The sequence below is a fragment of the Ciconia boyciana genome, chromosome 6 (genome assembly GCF_034638445.1).
Source record: "Ciconia boyciana chromosome 6, ASM3463844v1, whole genome shotgun sequence".
Lineage (NCBI taxonomy): Eukaryota > Metazoa > Chordata > Aves > Ciconiiformes > Ciconiidae > Ciconia > Ciconia boyciana.
Window position 1 is genome coordinate 3,881,984 of NC_132939.1, and position 23,614 is coordinate 3,905,597.

Genomic DNA, 23,614 nt, shown 5'->3' on the forward strand with positions numbered 1-23,614 from the left:
GAAAGAAAGAGAGAGAAAGGAAGGAAAAGAAAGAAAGAAGAGAGAGAAGGAAGCTGCTGTGATGAATGCAAAATATGACCTTTTCTTTTTAAAAGTTTGTGCTGTCCCTCTTGTTTAGCACCAGTGCTGCTCACCCTTTCCCTTCAAGACGCTTCGGAGTTGTTAAGCATCTCGGGGTGATAATTTGACTTTCAGCTAAACCGGAGGGCTGCAGCAGACAGCAGTAGGTGGTGATGTAATAGGTACCAACGCACATGGATATATAAATATCGTGGCTAGGGCTAAAGCGCTATGGCTGAGCAGCTATAGAAGAAGATCAGCACTTCAGACAAGACTCCTGGAGTTGAGATCAAGTTCAGAAGCTCTTGCTCCCGGGATTTCCTCTCCATGCAGCCAGCCCAGGGAAACCGCAGATCCTCGGGGGACTGAGCGCGGGGCTCCCTCCCTCCCCCGCCGCCTCGCTTTTTGGGTTTTTGTTTTGTTTTGTTTTGTTTTGGGTTTTTGTTGGTTTTCTTTTTTTCTCCCCCCCTTTGACCTCAGTATAAAGTGGGAGCTGGGGGGCGAGCGTATTTTCGGAGCGACCGGCCACCGGCCCGTGGCTACGCGCCCTTAGCCGGGATGCCTCTCCCCGTGGCGTTGCTGCCGGCTCTGCTCCTGGGGCTGCTGTGGCCGGGGGCGGTACGCGGTCGGCCGCCCCCGGGTCGCCTCCCCGCCGGCCCCCGCCAGCGCCGCTGGGACGCGGCTCTCTTCGCCCGCTCCGTCGCTCGCCTCCCGGCCGAACGCCGCGACGCCGCCCGCGACGGCGACTACCTCCTGGGCATCAAACGGTTGCGACGCCTCTACTGCAACGTGGGCATCGGTTTCCACATCCAGGTCCTGCCCGACGGCCGCATCGACGGGATCCACAGCGAGAATCGATACAGTAAGCCGGCGACGACCCCCACGGCGGGGCAGGTGAGCCGCTCCGCGCCCGCGGAACCGCCCCCGGGGGCGGTTCCGCGGGCGCGGAGCGGCTCACCTGCCCCGGAGAGCGGTATGCGCCAAAGGAGGGTGGGTGCATGGCAGACCTCTAACTCCCCTAAAAAGTCCGCCCGCCCACGGCACCGCGGTGCTGCCCGCTTCGGCTCCCCGAGGGCGGCGGGCGCCGGGGGGTAGCGGGGCGGCAGCGGAGCTCATCGGGCGTTCCGGCGGAGCTCATCGGGCGTTCCGGCGGAGCTCATCGGCGCTGCTCAGCGCCGTGCTGTCCCCTTGCCGCCGGCAGGCATCAGGTGTCGGGGTTGCCTCAACATCTGGAGGGTCCGCAGTCCGTGGGCCGCCCACTCTGAGCAGGGGCCGGGGAGAGCCCATCTCTCCCCCAAACTTGAAAAGCATCTGCTGGGGACTTAACCCCGTGGCCCCATGACTCTAATATCCAACTGAAACAATAAGATCCGGGGGAGGGGGGGAATATAAGCTGCGTGATGACAAATGTTTCATTTGCCCCAAGCACACTCTGGTTTATTTTAACCTCGGATACACAGGAGGATGCCTGGGGGCAAAGTAAAAATAGATACTTAGCTAAAAGAAGAGAGGACCCAGCATGGGGCATGGGGCAGCACGTGGAGCATGAGGCTGGGGTTCTGAGGCCACACACAGCAGTGCTGGGACATGGGGATCCACACCACACTGGGGATGGAAGCCTCTGGGTGAGCGCAGCACTGCACCACACGCTCCTTCAGGGCACAGCCCTTTGTCCCTCTGATTCCATGTCTCCTGTGTAGGTCTGCTGGAAATCTCTCCTGTGGAAAGAGGAGTGGTGAGCATATTTGGTGTTAGAAGTGGACTCTTCGTGGCCATGAACAGCAAAGGCAAACTCTATGGATCTGTAAGTAGCCACTGAGTGTGTGCCTGGGGAGGGGACCATGGTCAGCTGGGGTGAGAGGTGTGCATGGTGCTAAAAGCTGCCCAAGCTCCATCCTTGCCCCTCCTGGGTCAGGCAACACAGAGCAGCCCTTGCTGCCTTTCCAACAGAACGTGTGCTGCCCAGGTATGCTGCTTACTGAGAATTTGAAGTGAAACCCACTCTTTTGCATTACATTTCCTTGGTTCCCCCATAAAAACTATAGTCACCCAACCATGGCTACCCATCTTGCCTACCACACAGACCAACGGAGTAGTCATTTGTGTGGCAAGACCTCAAGCTAGCCTCAGTCCATATCTTCCTTATATTTCGGTACAAACAGCCTTAAGCAGGCATGGCAATTGCTCGCTCCATCTCTCAGAGGGCACTTGAACTTGTGATCAGCCAGGGCCCCACAAATGACCCTTTATGATGTGATGAATCAGTGCCTGTCACATACCTATTGATCCCTCTTTGTTAATGTTCTTGATCAGTTCCCACAATAGTTCAGCATCCTCAGGGTTTGGACTTCTATTTATAGGAAGGCAGGTCTATCAGGAGACAATACAGATCTTTTTTTACATTGAATCTTTGGAAAAGATAGAGGCATCTTATAAAATATACTTGAGATGGACAATAACAGTGCATGTCTTTGCCCATGTTGAGCTGTCCTCCTGTTCACCTCTGTGTAAGTTACTGTGATCAGCACCATTTCAAACCCATGTTCCTGGGTCTCCTTCCTTACCCATGGCTTTTCTATTTCATGTTTCTCAAGTATACTTTGAAGAAACTTGGGCTGAGGAAGAGCCAAACTATGTCAAAGTTAACTAGAGCATTTTCACATGAATGAAGACATGAAGCATCCAGAATTATTTTTGGGGGCATCAGTCCTGTTACAGAGGATTTCGACTTACATAAAAGCCAGGCAGAATCGGTCTCCAAAGCGCATGGGCTCCCTTTGCATCATCTCTTATGAAGACTGCTGTTTTGGTGTCCTGGATAAAGTAATTCCTAGTGCAGTGTTCAGCTTGGTAGACTGAGACCTACCTTAAAGAACCCTAGGCTTTTGCCCAATAGGAAGACATGAGTTCATTTGTTACTCTCCAGATAACAACACACTTGTAACACCTGTCCCTCTTTGTACTTACTTGCAAATGAAATCTCTTGGCTGGAAACGTGCCTTTTGTCAGCTCTGTTTTTTTGATCCATTATCATAAGTCAACCCAAACCCTTCCTTCAATTTTAAAACTAAAGAAGCAGAAAATAATGTCCCCTCTGAGTGTCTTTAAAATGCCTTTCTCCCCAACCAACATTAGAAAGTGCTAGCATTCAGATTTTTCTGAAGCCTCTCTCAGGCAATATATTGCTGGTAGGACAACCACTGAGCAATTAGATGAGCAGGGCAGGAGAATTGGGCTTGGACCTTACCCCACTGCAGCTCTGTTAAAATGTGCCCCTCTCCCTCAAGAGTGCAGACATAGCTATGGGTGTCCTTCCCACCTTTAGGTGTACATGCCTGGCCCGGACACAGCATCCTTAATGATCCTCTGACTCCTGAGTCCTGTTTGAAGCTTCATTTGGGTGACCACTTCAAAAGATTACTAAGGGGGAGGGAGTCAGCTGCACATTTCCCCGCACCGCATCTTCTACACCTGGTAGCAAGAATATTTCCACACCTGATGTTTAAAATTCCTTCCCTCTCACTCTCTCCTTTTCATTTCAGACCCATTTCAATGATGAGTGCAAATTCAAAGAGATTCTCCTGCCAAACAACTACAATGCTTATGAATCCAGGATTTATCCCGGGATGTACATAGCCCTGAGCAAAAATGGAAGAACAAAGAAAGGCAATAAAGTATCTCCCACAATGACAGTGACACATTTTCTTCCCAGAATCTGAGACATCTCCCTTCAGACCTACCTCAGCACAGGGGAAGACGCAGAACACATTTGAGGAAAAGAAACATGGTGCACTTTTACTGGAGAGTTTTATGCAAGAGTAGGTGTAAGATATTTAAGTTAATTATTTAAATCTGTATATATTGCCACAAAATTTATTTATAGTTCTGATATTTTTTTTTTAATTTCTGAAAACAAGACAAACCTCCAACCCAAGGTATTTCATTTCATGGTGCAACAGTAGAAGACTTCTGCTTTGTGGTTTATTTAATTCATTTCTAAGTTATCACAGGTGTGCTGCTACTCCATGTCCTAAAAGAGGTGAAATTCAATTCCTCTATTACAATGTTTTGCACTGTTTGTGTGTTGTACGGTGTCTATCGTTGTACACATGTTTGTTTGTTTGTTTGTTATGGTGGCTTTGTTCCCCTCTGCGTGTTTTCCAAACCCCCGTGACTCCCGCAGAAGCTCTTGGCCTCCGAGAAGGAGCGGTGGCGGAGGTGCCTTGGTGGGATGCCAGCGCGGAGCCACACACAATGCCTGACCTCCTTTGTGCGGCGTTGCTATTTAATTGGAACAGTATCGGTTTACCTCAGTACAGAAAGCGCGGTGCTGAAGAGCTACCCCACAAATCTGTTTTTAGATCTGCCAGTGCTGAACTTTGAACTTTCCTGCAGTCAGTCTTCTTAGAGCTGCCAGGGGGTAGAGAGGCTTAAACACCTATATAAACTCAGCAGGGTTGGGTTTTTTTTTTCTATTTAGATAAACAGGAGCATATGATCTTTTGTGGCCCTTAATGGAAGCTTATATTTGATATGATTGCTTGGCATTAGGCTAAAAAAAATGTGTCTGTCCCTCCCCCAATGAGCGCACTGTGAAACACGCTACCATGAACGAATTATACTTTACTCAAATCAAATTCCCTTTCACATTTGGAGACTACATTCATTTTTCAAAGTTTGTTAAGCTCTATAATACTCGTAAGTTTTTAAAAGGCAAAAGCATTTGCTGGTTCATAGAAAACACAAGCTCCACAGAGATAATTTAGATTGATTGCAAGGAATTGAGGTTGTTTTGTACTATTTCTTATTTTTGGTGCAGTATTTGGAAGGAGAAATATGCTGCTTTTTTCTGTCCCATTCCCTGACAAAGTTGATTAATTTCTACCTCACTAACTCTCAAAGCCAGTCTCCTAACAAAATCTGCATGGAAGGAAGGTACATGCTTTTCTGCTTGGTCTTACAGTTCTGGAGGAGGGCCTGGGGAAACAATCATAATCCCAAATCTCTCTTTTTCCATATCTAGCCAAAAGTATTCAGGATAGAGTTGGTTGCATCCTATTTGAGCCTTGTCACGTTTGAGCTATCTTTACCCAGTGGTTTACTTTTAGTAAGGATAATCATGGTGAAAATATTTGCAGACAGCTGTCAGGCTGCAGTACTATATCGTCATCAAGTAACCCTATATTTTTCTTTATATATTTTGCAAGTGTAACTCATGTCTCTAATGCGATGAAGGAAAAGACAGGTTTGATTATGGGGGAATCACTAAATGGATCCATTTGTCCTTCTTTTCTTTTCTTTTCTTTTCTTTTCTTTTCTTTTCTTTTCTTTTCTTTTCTTTTCTTTTCTTTTCTTTTCTTTTCTTTTCTTTTCTTTTCTTTTCTTTTCTTTTCTTTTCTTTTCTTTTCTTTTCTTTTCTTTTCTTTTCTTTTCTTTTCTTTTCTTTTCTTTTCTTTTCTTTTCTTTTCTTTTCTTTTCTTTTCTTTTTTTATTTTCCTTTCCTTTCTTTTCTTTTCTTTTTCCTTTCCTTTCCTTTCCTTTCCTTTCCTTTCCTTTCCTTTCCTTTCCTTTCCTTTCCTTTCCTTTCCTTTCCTTTCCTTTCCTTTCCGATACATCGTCTTTGGGGCATCAATATGTTAAGTGGGAACCAGGACTAACCACAATGTTTGATGACTTTAGAGGATGTTTACAGATCACCTTCCAATCTAAACTAGTTATTTCTGACTACATGCAAATCTGAATTCAGCTTTTTTTCCCTCTCTTTACATTCCTACACAAAAGCCTTTGTTTCTTTGTAATGGTATAGACTCGCTTGTATACTCTACTTACACATGACCTTGAAGACAAAATCTACTCACCAAAGTTCAGTAAGACCAGAGCAGACCAGGACCAGATCTTAAGCCAGCTGCTGTCAAAGCAAAAATAACAATTAATAAAAAGGAAGCCAAATCAAGAGAGAACGCCTAGGAAATGTCATGCCTAAGGATTTTTAATTTTTTTTCCTGTAATTTGGGGGATTTCTGTACTTTCTGTGTTTTCTATATGTGAGTAATCATTGTGTAATTATCACCACTACCTCTGACAACCAATGATTTTGTTCCAGATGTCAGATAGCAAAATCAGATCACAAAGATTTTCTCTGGGAATGGTTCTTTGTCACTTTTCACTCCATTAAATCCACAACCAACCGCCTCCCACAAGATACGCTCAGAGGTAGTTGTTGTAACTTTGAAATATTGTGATAAAACCTTGATAACAATGTTACATGGTATGAGCTTTCACCATTTACCAGAATCTGTCTGTAGTTTTATACAGGTGCTGTTCAAGACTGTGGTGTATGTGCTGTGCACATTTAAATGCATAATAAATCATAAACGTTTACAACGTATGACACCCTGGTATTGATTTAAACTCTTTAGAAGGGAATGCATCCTGCAACGAAAGACAAAAAAAAAATGCTATTTCACTTTCCCAAAGACCGGGGAGTCTTTGCACCTATGCCAGATACTTCACGAATGACAGCCTGGATTTCTTACTCAGCTAAAGTTCACCCTGCTAAAGTTGGAAATTGTCCAGGAAAGCCCAGCTCGGTAACAGATACGCACACTTGCATCTGCCACGCGCTGGTATTCCTACTTGTATTATTTGTGTGGTTATTAACAACGGCAGCTTTTCGTGTAGCATCTAATATTCATGATCAGAGACACAAACCACTTTTGGCATTTATGTTGCTGGATGTTAACGTTACAAATGAAACCCCATTGCCTTTTTCTTGGCTTTAATGAGCGCTGCTCACTCTCTCTCTGTGAAGTAGGACAACATCGATGCAAGAGATTGCAGGATTACCTGTTTGAATTGAGATACTGTCTCTTTTTACAATTAATGATTATAGTCATACAAGTGTATAGAAATATGAAGTGCTTTGTAGCACACCTCATGGCAAGATTCTTTTGCACAACTTTAATTTATAAATACTCACACGTACGCACTTGTACACACACGCACGCACTACGTCAAATCTATGTACTTTCAGCTTTACTCATGGCTCACCCTCTTTCCAAGGATTAGGGAAGGATATGTAACGGGAACGACAATATTCAGGTTTGATCTTACACACCTTGATGGCAAAGGGAGTTTGTCCAGCCAAGGGCTATACAAAACAGAAAGCCAGACCCCAAGATACTGACTTCTCCACTTCATTTTCCACTGAGTTATGCTCTTTTTGTTGTTCCTAGAAAGGGGAAGGCAATAGATGAGCTGGGAATGTCCAGTGCCCTCATTCTGAGCAAGAGCAATTTCTCTCTAAAGTTGTATAGTCTCTATAAATATGTAGCACAAGTGTGTTTGTTTTTTTTAACTGGACTAGTATAGCTGTAGTGTGTTTGATGCTTCTATGAATAGAGCCAGAATAAATAGGCAAGCAGACATATTTAATAATTTTTCATAATCAACTTTTTGGTTTACAATGCTTGTAAACAAAGAACAAATGTAAATTTATTACTGCTAGGTCTTCCAGAATTACAACAAAAAATTATGGCCAGAGACAAAAATTTGTTTCAGCCTTGGGGATATATCCAATGATAATTTTAAGATCAGAGATAAATCTGAACACTTGGCTCTTAGGAAGGTGAGATTTCAGAGTAGTAGCTTTGCAGGTTCATAGCACCTAGAGTACTGGCGTTGCACATGTGGTCCTACCACACAAAAATATACGGGCCTGCTGCCACTGCAGACGGAGCAGCTTGAGGTGTCATGGATAACTCTAGAGAAACCTTCTTCCTCCTCTGGCATCAACCATTTTTGCTTCATTGCTAAGCCATCTTTCCTCACATTGCCCTTGGAGATACTAAAAGAAATACATTAAAGGTGAAAATGAATTTTAACCCCCCAAAAAGGCCCTGATAGATCACATGTTGCAACATTTCTGAGATCACCGAGGGCATCGCCATGCTCCAGGCATGCCCAGTGCTCCTACCATCCTCTATCAAACATTTCTCTGCACAGAACAACTGAAAACATTTCCTGAGGCTGCATTAACCCCTTCCATAAGCCAGGCACATTTCCCCCCATCCAGTGATGGTCCAGCCTGTCCTGCAGGATGAACAGAAGAGGAGCAGTGCCAGCCTGGCCCCGCACCGTGCCCCTGCTTGCCAGGGGAAGGACAGAGGCGAGGCTCCAAGCCCCATTGCTCGTTTGTAGACTCGCATGTTTTGAATGGCCCGTGCTTAACGTTTTCTGACTCATCTGTGACATCTACCAAGTTGTCTGTATCTAATCTGTGCTAATAAAAATCAGCATGACAAAACACAGCCTTGTATATAAATAGCCACAGGTTTCAGAGCGGTCACTGAGTTTATAGTGCCAGATTCGGTTGTTCACACTTTACCACTTGGTTTCCACTGCAGTATATTAACTGACCATGCAAGTGGCCAATTAAAGGGAGTCTGTTAAGGGGTGAGGAGTCTTTTGATAAAGGCTAGCAAGCACTTCAGCGAGAAAGTTAAAAGGAATTCCCTGAAACACTGAAGCTTCCTTTATATGACACAAAGTATTGTTGCTTCCCAAGCACAGATGAGAACAGATTGCTAATGTACAAAACCCAGTCTGAAGTTTAAAAAAAAAAAAAAAGCAAACCAAAACCACCTCAGTTCTTCTTCTACCAAATAATCTAAACATGGATGGGATAGTGCAAAACTGTGATACCTAGCTGCTTTCAGGCAATACAACATGCCAAAGGCAGGCACAGCACGATTTCAGTTTCCTGCGCACCAGCAGTGATTTACGGACTTCAAAACAAGAAATATTACCCTGAACTTAAAAATTGATTCCTTAAAAAAAATAGCTTAATATCATGCCAAGAAATGTCTACGGCAAAAAAATCACTTAATGCAGACAATTACTTAATATAAAACAATGACAATTTCTTATATCGTAAGTTTCATTATACATTAAAAAGAAGCTGGTTAGGGCTGTTTTCATTTTGAAAGACTATTTTGATTTTGAAGACTTTGTTTTTTCATTTTGAAGACTATTTATAGATACCTAAAAATTTATAAAATTCAAACAAATGTTCCTGAAAACAGAGGATGATTGTTTTTTCCTTTTTGCAAGCATGTCAAAACATGGTGCAATCCCTTTTGAGCATGATATTAGAAGATATGTCTTGTCCATACTAAAGACAAACTAAATTTTAAGAACCATTTCCTAGCAAAGTCTCCTGCTGCTAATGAACCTGCAACCTGAACGGTCCTGTGCTGTGAGTGAAGCAAGTAAATAAAATGAAGACAGTTGCTAATAGGTTGCCTATATGCTTTGGCAGAAATTATGTAGTGAATGGAAGGTTTTTGAAGAGAAAATAGTTCAGTGCCATGCTGGAGAATCAGATGTTAGTGTCACCTCTGCCATCAGGTAACCTGTGGTGCCAGCAACGTGGTGCAACAAGTGGTCCAGCCCTTCCTTTCTGAATGCCCAACATGACACCATGAAGTGTGGCAAAGATGGTGAGTACCTGAAACTTAACTCGGCTGCAGCTGTGTTGCGGATATAAATGATGGGTAATGACAAGCACTACGAAATATCATGCCAGGAAGGTTGCCATCTGGGCCGTTCACATTACTTGCACCTTTTTGACATTAATACCTCTGTGCTTTAGCTCCCCGTTTCCAGGCTGTCATTAAACAGTGTTCAAAATATATCCATTAATATATTAAAATTTGTGAGACACACAGATAATGAGTTTGTGAGAGCATGGGGTCAGTAAGCTGTACAGCTTGCGGTTGAGCAAAATAAAACTAGGAATGGGTGCTCATTTAGTGAACACCGTCTGTACTGGGCACTGAATGGGGCAGGACTGATTCAGTCAAAAAAAAAAAAAAAAAGTGGTGCATGGCCAGATTTAGTTGCATGGACAGGCTTAATTAAGTTTTCCTTAAATTCTGAGTGCTGGATTGACCTTGGGTACCTTCTAGTGTCATTCAGTGTGTGTACATGCAATTACATTTTATTACTAATCATACTATTTTATTGTGGGTAGATACAGAAGTACTTATTCTTTATGACTCCCCAGGCTGTGTTGACCTTCGCTATCGTTCTTTCACACTACTTCATATAGGTTAAAGAAAGTGATTTAGTGATGTTTGTACCAATTAACATATTCCAGATTCAAACTGGTTGCTAATCAGGTTACCTCTGAAGTACAAATCAGATCTTTATCAGCTTAAAGGTATTTGGCAAGTGTCAAAGCCACTTGGTAAAACTCTGTGGTTTCTGGGGAGCTACTATTTACATCCTTTTTCATTATCTCCGCAGCTACATCTGTTTGCTTCCAGTGTCTTCAAGAAAAGTGTTTGTAATGCTAGCTGGGGCCCATACAGCTGTTTAATGTCATTGAGGTTAAGGGTGCCTGTGAGAAGAAAGGGAGTACCACCTGTGGGATGAGCATCCTTTAGAGATGGGAGAGACCCCAACCTTGTGGGGATCTTGTTAAAGAAGTTTAAAAGAAATGTCCAGCTGCGCACCTCTGACTGACGGCCGCTCGGCAAGCTTGAGAGCTCATCCATGAGGAACATTTTGGAGCTTTTGTTGGACAAACCTCTTTTATAAGCTCTTTCATTTGGCCAGATGGTAACTGGGTCCCCGCTCTGATCCTTGTCTGGGGTGGGGATTGCCTCAGGCTGGCTCACAGTGGCTTGTGGCTTGTGGCTGAACAGCGCAGTGGGATGGACAGCCTCCACAGGGCTCCTTCATCACCAAGCCAAGGCTGCTCCAATGCCTCCCCATGCCCGCCATCAACACTGAAACCCAGCATCATCACGGCCATTTCCCATCTGCAAGCCCCCTCCCGGCCCTGCAGTGGGGCAGCCCGCCCCAAGCCAGGAAAGACCAGGGAGAGCCTCGGCTCCTCCGCCGGGCACTGTCCAGGATGAGGACCACCGCTCTGCCAGGCCTTGGCACCCCTCTCCTCTGCCCCCTGACTAATGCTAACCAGCAGGGTGGCTCCGTATTACCTGGTGGGGAAAGGGCACCTTACAGCTCCCCGGTGCTCGCCTTCCATGCCGAATCCCGCTCCAAGAAACCCTGATGCTACTGCGAGCGGGAGCTCACCCATGAGGAGTTACACGTTAACCCAGGCAGTTAGGTTGCTGTCTCACCTGTGTGGTCTTGCTCTGGAGCCAGAATGTCTTTTCATCGGTGCCTTTCCTTCAAATGAGGTTTGAGATAAGCAGTCTGCTTTCCCCGGGCGTGAGTGTTGCAGCCGGGAGGTTACTGCCATGCAACGACCTCAGGTCTCCTGTGGTGCTTGCTCTGGGAGCGGCCGTGCCCGTACGGCTAGGCAGGTCCAACCTGCCAACAGCCATAACTTTGGCTGCAATTTATTATAGCTTTTCCACAGCCCCTAAGGAGAATTACCTTGGTTGCTTTTTCCCTTGTTTTTGACCTTCCTCTGCCAGGGCCAGGTGACTGGCACTGCCTTTCCCCAGCAGCCCTGCCCGTGCCTGGCTTCCTCCTTGCACACAGCGGGCTGCTTCTGCCCAGAAACACCCCCCATTTAACCCAGCACCCTTCCTTCTTCCACGCTGTCCTGTTTTGATACCTTTTCCTCTTGTTTTACCATTTCTTTTTCCCTCATACTCCTGCTTTGATTTTCTACTCCTCTTTTCTTGTGTTTCTGAGTTGTGTTACCTCCAACCACCCTCCCTTTCTCTCCTGCCTTTTCTACTCTTTCTCTTTCCCTGAGATCTTTTGTTAGATTTTATTCTTGAGACCTTATTAATCACATTAAGGCCAAAGAGCTTTAACCAAGCACGTACCTGGACCTGCCTGCTGCAGCTGGCAGCGATGATGCAAACTCTGCCAACATGGGAGTGACTTGTTCCTATATCCGACCCTGTGACTCAGGTTCATTCCCGCAGATGTTAATATGCACGGACTATCTGCTACACTCTTGTCAGGGTGGGTTTATTTTCACAGAATCATAGAATGGTTTGGGTTGGAAGGGACCTTTACAGGTCATCTCGTCCAATTGCCCTGCAACAAGCAGGGACATCTTCAACGAGATCAGGTTGCTCAGAGCCCCGTCCAACCTGAACTTGAATGTTTCCAGGGATGGGGCATCTACCACCCCTCTGGGCAACCTGTTCCAGTGCCTCACCATCTTCATCGTAAAACATTTCTGCCTTATATCTAGTCTGAATCTACCCTCTTGTAGTTTAAAACTCTTTCTTACTGCTTTGGTTGGTATCTGTCCCTGGTTTTCGTCTTCCGCATTAAGTTCAACACCTTTTCAGGTTAGCAGAGAATTCTCACTTGCCTACGTTTTATTTTTACCCACATATCTCCTTTCCCTCAATCCTTTGCAGTTTCTCTCCCGAATGTCTGAGGGTTGCAGAGGTAATCAAACCAGCTTTCAGTGAGCAATGGCCTAGCTATGGTGGTGAAGAGTTCAACACACGCATCCGTCTGAAGAACAAGGTGTATTAGCCACAAACCATAATGGAAGCAGAATTAGACCATCAAGTGTCTGTTTACCAGCCAGAAAATCATAAAATGCAGGTCCTTTCTGCTCCCTGATATGTTATCAAATGTGATTCACTGGATCGTATCTGTTTTGGCAATCATAGTGTGGGCAATTCAGCACAGGGTTTTTTAGCGTGCTTAGCACGGTCAAGGAAGAGCACTTATGTATTTATAGAACTATGTAAGTTATAAATATAACTATGATAGTTTTATGCCATGCAAAGAAGATATGCCTTGGTGGAATAATCAAAGCAAAGTGTGTTTTAGGCAGAAAGATATCTATGTAGACGGCCATCTCTACACATCGCTTTGTGTTAAATAGTGATTGTGTTTTAAAGAATTTCAATGCAGAAACACTGCTCAAGTCAGATCTATAAATGGAAAACTAAGAAATTACATAGTAAGATAAATTGAAAGTCTTTGACCTCAAAGTTCAGAAATTGTCTTCCACAAACCTTTATTCTAGTAATACTAGTCACATTCAAGTCACTTGTTTTAGATTAATTCTTTTTATTTATTCTGCTCATTTAAATATATATATATATATATATAAAAATCTTAATTATAGAATAGGTATTCTAGCCATAAAATACCATTTTATTTCATGCCTTGGCGAATAACTCCTGGAGTTAATAACTTAGATTAATGATTAGTAAACAGCAAAGAATGTGACTTCATGGAATCAGGTACTTCATATGATTGTTGCTAGGCTGTACTAGACTAGAGCTTGTTCAGTAAATGTTATAATTTTGGAATACATCTTAGTCCAAAATATGGAATAAAAGAGTAAATACAATCACAATTGGTAATGTGTCAAAAGCCTATCAACATACCTCCTGAGGTTAAAAATTGAGATATTTCAGTTCAGTCTGGGGCTTTTACACTTTATATTAATAAATAAATATCACAATGGCAATGTCCACTCTAGAAATCTGACTGTAATTACCATGTTTCTAAACAAAGACCTCCTAAGCATACCTGGGTGGCCTTAGTAGAATAATTAGCGCATATCATTAGGACTTATTTGGATCCTCTAAGCCTCAGCTTACTGGTAGTCACAGGTACCCAGCAAAACAAAGAACAGAAAAATAGATTAGTTAAAATATTTTGTGAATAAAGGCTAAAAAATCAACAAATACCTCTTCAGGTTTTAACTGGTGGAAAAAAGATCTCCTGATACTTTCTGCTTGCAAGTCAGGTGAGTGCAAATTAGTGACCTCGCAGAATGAGGGAATGCATGTGTTTGGAAGCGTATTCTACTTTATTAGTTTAAAGCTCAGTGTTTAAACAAATGTTCTTGCTCTTCTGCAGAACGATCACAGACATAAATAGCCATTGAATGACCTACACTGAATTACAGATGAATAGTCACAAAAATATTCTGCTGTAATCACCTTGTTGTGACTCTTACAGAAAGGTGAACAGATGCAGAAACAAGGAATATATATGCATTTAATAAAAAGTTGTATGTGTTCCTTTGGGTACCATTGTTGCAGGTTGAAAATTATCATATTCACTTCTCCTGGTGACATAAATCCAAGGTTTTTTTCCATTCAAGTTTTGGAAGATGATGCAGTATAAATTTGCATTTGTTCATTGTTTACACTCTCCAAAAGTTAATTAAGAAAAATATGGAAGCAAATATGCATCTGCTTGCAAATTTATTCTGATTCTATTCATAGAAGCATCAAACATGCTGTCCTCTTGATTCTGTGGAAAGCCCCACTAGCTTTACAGATGTCTACTGATTTCACAGGGACACAGCCGGGCACTCACCTGTACAAATTGCTGCGCTAACAGAATTGCCTTTGCATGTGACCGCCAAGAAAAATATTTCTTTATGTTGGTGGTGGGAGTGTGCTAAAGGATATATTCCTGATAAAAGGGAAGAATGCATGAACTGACGATCATCAATCCATGTTTAAGGCAGAACCAGCACGGGTTCTTTATATGCTGTGCTGAAGGATCACAAAAAAATACAACAGCCACACCTCTATGAATGTGTCTATAGATATAAACATAGATATACGTATTTAAAAATACCTCTGCTAGCTATCAATATCTATTCATTTTTTACCTTTCATGGGGATCTATGAAATTTCTCCGAAGTGTACAGTTCACAACTTTGTTCAAAACGGTGACGCGGGGGGAGGATCCACTTAATTATTCTGTTAAAGAAAGTATTAAAAACAGTCAATGCTAATTCATGTTATAATTGACACAAGCACTTAAAAAATTGAGTGACTCTAGAAGTCTGTTGAATGACACACAGCTTCAGGATATTTTTGTGGCTTTCCCAGATATTTTCTGTAAATAAAATCCACTTGTAAGTTAATGGAAATAATCAGAAAGACTAATTCAGTTTTTAATAAATAGAGGGTCACAACAATGTTGGCAATAAAATGACGTGCAACAAAGAATAGCTGGTGGTAAAAATGTTCCTTTTTTTCCTGCTAAGGAGATGACAAGGTTATAATTTGTAAAATAAGCATATTCCTGTTAATTAAATTAAGGACTTGGGCTGCATAAGCAAATACCAATCACAGGAGAGAAAGAGAGAGAGGGAGCGGGATGCTGAGTTTCACACGTAATTTGTTTCTGGCTACTTAGCAGGGCTATGACAGACATTTGCTAAGTAGAAAGCAAACATCTACTGTTTAGTTCACCTATCCAGCTAACACCTATAAGCCTCTATTAGCAAAAGCTGCCTCCTTTGGCAGAGTGGATGGTTTGTTGTGAAAAACTTTTACTGTGATGGCTTTAAAAGAGCATTTGCTGATAATTTAAAGATGTATCAGCACTGACTAAGTAACAAACATACACTTACAGTTATAAACTTTCTAGTTGCAGTATACTTTATATTGCAGCCCTGATTCACTGAAGTGAGTAGGGAAGCTTCTCTTGACTTCAGTGAAGTCAAGCCCTAAATCAAATGCTGAAAAATAAATATACCCAGCATGTCCCCCCAGATATGTATACCAAAATAATCAGTCCAAAAAAATCTACGCTCAGCCTCATGCAGGTACATAACGAATATCTTTATAGGGTTTGGAAAAGTCTTCCCCACGCTGCCTGCCCCCTGAAACGATAAGGTAAATGGCAGTCCCTGGAACAGTTTTGCCCCATTCAGCTGTCTCAGAGCTGCAACCCATGCCCACGGTGAGCTCCATGGCAAAACAAGCCATACACCCCCAAGGAAGAGGGGAACTCCCTTCTGGGATTCATGGCTGCACGCCCCACTCATGCCTGTGCCTAAAACTTGCAACTTCAGCCAACTGCATTCAACAAGGAGTCTTGTCTCAGGGAGGCATTAATGCAATTTTGCTAAATGTCAGCTCAAAATCGTAGCAGCCCAAACAAAGCGGGAGGAATGCTGTGTCATGGCATGGGCTGCAAACTGGCAGAGCACGCTGAAAATAACAAAGCGATTTCAACTAAAGTTTTGCAGGAATGTGTTCCTGGGGAGGAGAAGGGGAGGGAGGACTGATGGACTTGGACGGGAACCGGCTGTTTGAAAACCTGTCTTGCCTAAGATACAGCACTTTCTTGTTCTCCGCTTTTTAGAAATTAGAGATTAAAATGGGAGATTCCTTCATTTCTGTGTTTATTTAAAAAAAAATGCAATGGGTGGGCACTGATGTAGTAAAAACATTATTTAGATGGAGGTTTTAGACCAAACTGAGTACCACAGAGAGATCAGCTGATGAATTGCTGCTACACATTTTACCAGTTTGGTCTAAAAGCGCTCTCTAAATAATGTTTTAATTGTGTAAATGTCCATCCGTTGTATTTTATTTCTATTTCTATCCTGGGGTAAATACGACAGGGTAACTAACCACAGGATATTTACCTGTGCTATTTACCAAAGGGTATCAGAGTTTAAATGAGCTCAGATATGGACCCATTGAACTGCTTATTGGGGTACAAAACTTATTGCTTGCACCAGCCTTAGTACCAGAGGAAGGAAAGATAGGAAATGTAATGCCTGCTTTCAAAAGGGCTCAAGGGAAGACCAATAAAACTAGAAATCAGTAAATAATTAGCAGTGGGCACCTTGTTTGAAACCATAATGAAAAATTATTAGCAGCCACAAGGATAAAGACAAAAGAGTGGGCAGGATAACCACAAAGATTTTACAGAAGAAAATTACACCTCAACTCTGTAGTTTGGGACAAGTCCTCCTGCCCAGGCTGTCGTGGGGTAAGAGGGATGTCTTGGAACTCCTGTTCCCTGAAAATACCAGAGCTGTAATCAGCGGTCATCAAATAAAATGTTACTTCCATTATAAGATGTTGAGTACAATGATCCAGACCGTAACCTACATTTCATGAAACCCCTCTAACAAACGTTGCCAGAGGTGGAAGAATGACTCTATATGGTCCTTTTTATCTTGTTGTTCTGTAGATATATGTAGATATCTGTAGCCAACCACTACCAAATTGGCAGGATCCTGGGCAAAACTCATCTTCGTTCTGACTCGTTCCAGCCATGCTTATGTCCTCGCAAGCCTGTCCAGACATACTCTTCCTGTTATAAGAAAATATTTGAAGGATGTTAACACCATGGTTCCGGATTTATCCAGTCCCTAATTCCAATAGCTCAACATGAAACCCATTGGAAAGCAGGGAAACTGTGAATTTGGAAAATCCTTGGTCTTATCTCCTAAGTAGCAAACTCTTATGTTTAACATAGCAATCTTAAAGCCCCAAACCTGCTTATTCATGAGGTTGGTAGCTGGCACCAGGCAGCGTGACCAATACAGCACTTACCCGGGAAGACATGGCCAAGTCTCTAAATCAAACAGTACCTCAAATGCAATCGCATTTTTTGCCACGTCTTTCAAAAAGTAATGGTGGTTACTCCCATTTCTGGGTAAGAACATGCTTACTGCTTTTGAGCTGTGACACTAAGAAGTTTTCCATAGACGTTGCTTTCGTAAAGCAGTTTTTGAATGATAATGACATTTTGTCATTCCTCATATGGACTGAAGTTGAATCTAGAAGTAAAAGGTAATTAAACACAAGGCTAGAGAGACTGAAATTAAAAAGAGTTGCGTCCTAACTGACCCCACTATGTCTCCTTTGATTGGCAGGATATCCTCAGCTCTTTCACGGTGGGCTGGGGGCACTCAGCACCATAGCAAAGCCTTCGTGCGCTCCTCAGCGGGCCTTGAGTCGCCTTCCAAGAGCAAATGCCGGTCCCCAGCCCCAGCTATTCTTATGGCAACACGGCAAAGTCTGCAGGGCCAGATTGCTTATTCTTTGAAGGTGAGTAAAAAGAAAATGAATAAAACAATCACCAAAGAAAGTAACAAGTTAACAACATACAATTTCAAGCAAGCTAAAGAAAAAGAAAAGGGTGGCATTTGTAAGTAATGTGCATCCTGCTGATCTTTTGTAAAGCCAGCTGTGAAACATAGCTGCGATGTCTGTTTATAGCTAGGTGTGCAGGCTTCCAGATGTGTAAGTGTAAAGCCTGCAGACATCAAAAGGACTAACATTCAAAACCATTACCTGAACACCACCTTTATGTATTTCAAAGGGAAACCAGCTGAACTTTCCCTGTAATCACTATCTTGCAACATCCCTTTAATGAACCAGCTAGTACAGGATGGTTGTGTCAGCCAAATAAAGAGGGTGCTGGCATTTTATTTTCTTCTACTAGGAGTTGTTAATGTCCCTAGGATCCCTCACAGCCCTGCAGTTCATATGGGGGATCGAATGGGATTATGCAACAGCATCAAGTGGGAAAAGGAAGACTCAGCAAAACCATCAAGGAATGTGGTGGGCAAAATCTGTGGTCGTAAACTGGAAATGTTCAAGGCCAGTACTCAAATCTTGGGATAAGTGGAAACATGAGCTGATAAACCCCTCACAACTGCATTTAGTATTTTGTGATTTGGTTACTTTGCTTTCTGGAGCTTAAGAAGTCACCTCTTAGCTCAGGATGGTTGAATGCGCCACGACAGTGACAAATGGGACTTTGTAAATTGCCCACAAAGAGATGATTACTTTTATTGATTAATTAACCTGTGATCAGCTGTTCAGCTGATTGCTCTTACAAACAGTAACCAATGGACACTTTCTAATATGAATCTAGGATTGTGACTGATACCCGTTTCAAAGAGAAAAACTGTTGAACTTTCTGTATTTAGGATGTGCACATGCATGGTATTTCCTACCCTTCTGGGTGAGTGGCTCCTTAATTCACACCCTGGCATTTCTGCGCCTTGGGTGAGTAACCGACACATTTAAAAATGACTCAGAGTTTGCCTCTAAAGCGTTCCTGATCAACCATCCAAATGAACAATATTTTTCTTCCACAGTGTTCACAGAAAATGATTTGGCCATTACATTTGTAACATATTCAGTGGATAAAAAAATACAAATGGATACCCCTTTGCCACTTTATCCATCTTTTCCTCTCTTACACTACTGTGGCAGAGAATCAATAGGTTTTCGGTAGACAGAAGATTTAAGACTCAGATGAGTCACATTGTTTAACAAAACCTTTAAGGAAGTATCTTGTCCTGTGATCTCATGGATGAGAAATTAATTTCAGAATTAGCTCCTACTTGCTGTATTGCATTCCAGATAGGAGGTTCATTCTTTAAACTCTGATTCTATCTCCTATAGTCCTGGAAAAATCTCAAAACTCTAAGCCAGCTGTAAACAGGAGCATCTGCCCACAAGACTTCCGAGATATGTGACCTGCCTCATTTCCCTATTATGACTTTGTACAATTTGCAATTTTCTGGCTGGGAAAACTGGAATTTTCCCAAGAGGAAATTCTGGTTTTTTGTCACAGACTTCATCCCTTTTGATCCACATTTAGTTTTTTTAACTAGCAGCCGTCTTTGCATAGCTACCTTGGTAGCTTTCCCACAAGTAAATAAGAAGTCAATGATAATCCCCTCTATAATTCCTTAGACCTACACTTCAGAAACCTGAGAACAAAGAGCTAGAAATCACCTTGTAAACAGAGATCAGCCCACGCCAAGAGCAGGCAGACTGATATAAAAGCTCAGGTGCAAGAATTCACCGCAGTTTGGTTCACACTCTTCACTTCATTAGCCTAAGCTGGCAGGGCATTGAATTGGTATATGGAGGACAAAGTCAAAGCATCTAAAGTGCATAATAAGATGTTACCATGTTTTCTGCTGAGCAAATAAATGAAACCTATAGTAGAGTTTATTAAATGCTATGTCAAGATTTGGAATTACTGGACCTTTTCTGTCATGCACAGAAAAAAACCTATTTATTTAAGAAAAAAAGATGGTATGAATATCATGAATTGTCCCACAATTGTCCCTAGGTGCTGAAGACCTAGCATCCACACTGGACATGGTTCAAGGGGGTTGCTTCAGGCAAGGTCTAATCTGGTCCCATGGACTGAAGGGCCATTAGCAGTTAACGGCATGTCAGGGGACACCACTGAGCACATATTCGGGTTTAGTTTAATCCAAAGATAATTCAGGCCACATGCTGTGATGCCACTTACTCAAAAAAGCAAACTGAAGCCCAGCAAGGAGGGAAATCAGTTTTCCTTCAAACCATTTATTCTGACTTAAGCTAAAATGCTGCCGTAAACAGATCCTTTTTCCACTGACATACTGCACACTGAAAAAAAAATCTAGTGATTTGAACTCATTTTCTTCTAAATCACCATAGCCAGTTAATGGAAGGTAGTGTAGACAGATACGTACACCTGCAAGCAGAAGGTACACCTGCAAAGTACACAGGTCAGATAAAACACATTCAGCCACCTGCTCCTCTTCCCTACCATGAAGCCTTCCAGACCAAGGCAGCTACATTTGCTTCCCTCTTCAAGATACCTTAGTTTTCCTGTGGCATCCTCACTGTCACAACCAGCCGTGCTGCTGAAGGACTGAATTTTGTTTCGCACTGGCAGCCAGCAGACGTGAGACAGGATTACAAGGTCACCGGCCACATTGCAAGGATCAGGACACCCTCCCTCTGCCGAGTACCCTTGCACCGGCATCAGTGCACGCTGGCGAAGATGCTCCCAGGCACAAGCAGCTCTCCTCCCACCCTGAGCTCAAAGGAAAGGCCTGCAAAACAAACTCATTGCCAGTCTTCTCATGATATTTCCAGGTCCTTTGCTTTACTCAGTTTGATTGATAATGTGAGTGCCATGGAGTCGATCTGGTTTCACAGGGCTGTAGAGTAACGTCTCATACTTGCTCACATGAGCAGCTAAGTGGAAGCAGTCGATCCACCCTTTCCTGTGCAGATCAGTCCTGAGAAACAAAAGGCTATTTATTTTCCATTGCTTGTTCAGTCCTTGTCTTTTTTTTTTTAACTAACACCATCATGGGTAATAAAACTAGTTTACTTTCATTTAACTTAATTTTTAGGGGCTGGGAAGGTGGCTAAGGATCATCCATAGCTCAGCATTAATATCAAAATTATATAAACACAGTCTGAAAAAATATTTAAGTTCTAAGCACTCCTTGAAAACTATGGGAAGAGGAAACATTTAGCTCTATACAAGCAGCTGCTGGCTGGCTCATAAACAGGCCCACAGTAGCCTATTTAAAGAACGTTGCAAACACTTTGGACAATGTGCATTTTATTAGGAAAAGGAAGCATTGAGGAATCAACTAGAATATACACAGCAGGAAAAAGTAAACGCATTAACTGACTTTAATGTGGATAAAAATGGTGGCGCAGGGAGAAATTCTGTTTCAGAAAGGTCATTCATTTGCCTCTGCATTCCTTCCCCACATTTACATGCTGCTCACTGGATTCATCAAAGGTCTTCATTATTCGCTCTTGGCACACGTAAAACAATCACTTTCAGATATAATGACCTAATTACTCAAACAAGACAAATGAAAAAAAAAAAAAAAAAGGGCAGTTATTTACTTCAGATGTTAGCATTTAGCAGCTCTTCAGAAAAGAGATTTAAAGGACTTGTAGCATGTATTTAAAACATGAGAGCCAGTATGACCTAACAGGGTGGGTTTTGATGACTACAAGCACTGGTGATGATTCCCTTTCAGCGTGACTCTTGGGCTGCCCCAACTTACACTCCTCTCCCTAGGGACCAGGACAGCTGCAGGTAGCCGTCACCAGCTCCAGAAGGAGGACTTTTTCACCACGTTTTTCCCCCAGCTTCCCCGTGGTCAACCCCAGCTCATCCTGCATGCCCAGGGCTGGCCCTGGGGCTTTTGGTGACACTAGAACCTCTACACAGCCAGGGAAGCCCCAACAACCAAACTGTACCTTTAAAGGCCATTTCTGCTCCCTCTATAGCCTTCTTCTACTGCCTGAGCAGCACGAAAATCAGATGTAACAAGGGAAAATTTTAGACCGAACGTTTGTAAATTAATGCAGAACTGGGGCCATTTATTGTTCAGATTTGCTGTGTCTGAAAAGAGACATGGTTCAAAAGGTGGATCATTATGGTTCTTGTTTATTTGGTAATGTTCTGTCAGATGGCATAGTAGTAATGATGTAATCACTGCCAGTAAATGTCACAGTCAGGCAATGACTCATCTAGAGCTCACATGATTACAGAAAAAAATAGATACTGGTTTTATTATCATGCCTATCAGTGCTGTGTCATATGCATAACCATATTAATTGTCTCAGTTAAAAAGAGTTGATTCTGGGGACAAGAGTCAAAGCATGAACTTTTGAGCGGCTCTGCGCTTTCCCCTACAGAGATGTATTTTGTTTGCCATCCCAGTACCTCTGCGAGTGTGGAGGATGTGTTCTTGTCTTTTCCCAGAGTAGCCTGCCTACCAGTCCACCTTACTGCTTTGGCAGTGTTAGTAAATGCTCACAAATGCTACAGTTTGCTTGAGCCTGTTACACTCACGTTAATATGCACCGTTATAGAAAGATCTAGCTCATTTCCTAATTACTGAGCATTTCACACTGGATGGCAAATGAAAGGCTTAAGCCCCAGTGGGACCATATGTGTCTGACCCACAAATAATTGTTTGACATCAGAAGGTTTATTATCTCCTAGCAGGAATGAGAAGCATATTTCTTAATAGGTTCCCCACCCTGGGCAGTGCAAGCCTTCCTTTGAAGAGTGTCTCTATGGTAATTGATGTTAATGAGCAGCAAGCCAAGGAGAAACACTGGGTCACCAGGTAGGAAGCCCCCCAAGAGATAATCTAATTACTCTCCAAAACAAATTACTTTCAACCAAAACAAATTACTTTCAATTACTCTGCAACAGATAAGATCAGTGGAGGGAGCTCAAAGCTGATGACAGCTGGAGACTGAGGCTTCACAAGCTTATGGATTGATCGCTTTTCTCTTTGGTCCGTTTCGTTGAATGGCAATGCAGTGACAGAAAACTGGAGCCAAGAACTGAGCTCCCTTTCATTTCATTCAGATGAATGCGGAGGACCTGCCAACTCGATGCTCTTTGCTGTGTGGCTCATTGATCTAAAATTGGAAAAGCTGTAGCCATGCATGTTCACATCTGTAACACAAGCAAAACTCTCTAGGAATAAATGTACAGGCTGGGAGACTATAAAATCCACTCGTATGTGCATTATTATGCTAGGAAGCAGAAGGGAAAACATTACGTCGTTGCTTATTTGTGCATGCACATAAAATGTGAGGCAAAAGAGCCTTCATTCTTATAAGGCCTTAACAGGCCTAAACTATAAATATTAATTGATACTCTAATAATTTACTACCAAGAATTTTTGCCAAATGTCTGACTGTTCCCACTGAAGTAAACAACCTTTTTCCATGGAAGGCAGAATTGGGCCTTAGCTCCTTTTCTTAACAAAGTATTAACAATATTGTTCTGAGCATTAACTTATTATTATTATTATTATTATTATTATTATTATTATTATTATTATTATTATTATTATCATCATCATCATCATCATCATCATCATCATTATCATCATCATTATCATCATTATTATCATTATTATTCAGGACCATATGGTGAAGTCAGACTGAAAAACAAACTACGCATGACGAACCACCGCATTAACCAAATCATAAGACTTGTTTCAGTGCAAAGTGGTGGCTAGACA

General features: G+C 42.5%; 1 protein-coding gene across 1 annotated transcript; it reads left to right on the forward strand.

Moving 5' to 3' along the window:
- The first annotated feature begins 618 nt into the window (after positions 1-618).
- On the forward strand, positions 619-3,779 carry FGF4 (fibroblast growth factor 4). Its single transcript, XM_072865601.1, has 3 exons — positions 619-922; positions 1,761-1,864; positions 3,603-3,779. Exons 1-3 carry the CDS (start codon positions 619-621, stop codon positions 3,777-3,779), a joined length of 585 nt encoding a protein of 194 aa, XP_072721702.1.
- The last annotated feature ends 19,835 nt before the right edge of the window (positions 3,780-23,614 follow it).

Bases quoted from the DNA above. Each gene is read 5' to 3' on its own strand.
- FGF4 (XM_072865601.1), top strand. From the start codon at position 619: ATGCCTCTCCCCGTGGCGTTGCTGCCGGCTCTGCTCCTGGGGCTGCTG. The intron at 923-1,760 runs GTAAGCCGGCGA...TCTCCTGTGTAG, and splicing joins CCACAGCGAGAATCGATACA to GTCTGCTGGAAATCTCTCCT. The intron at 1,865-3,602 runs GTAAGTAGCCAC...TTTTCATTTCAG, and splicing joins AAGGCAAACTCTATGGATCT to ACCCATTTCAATGATGAGTG.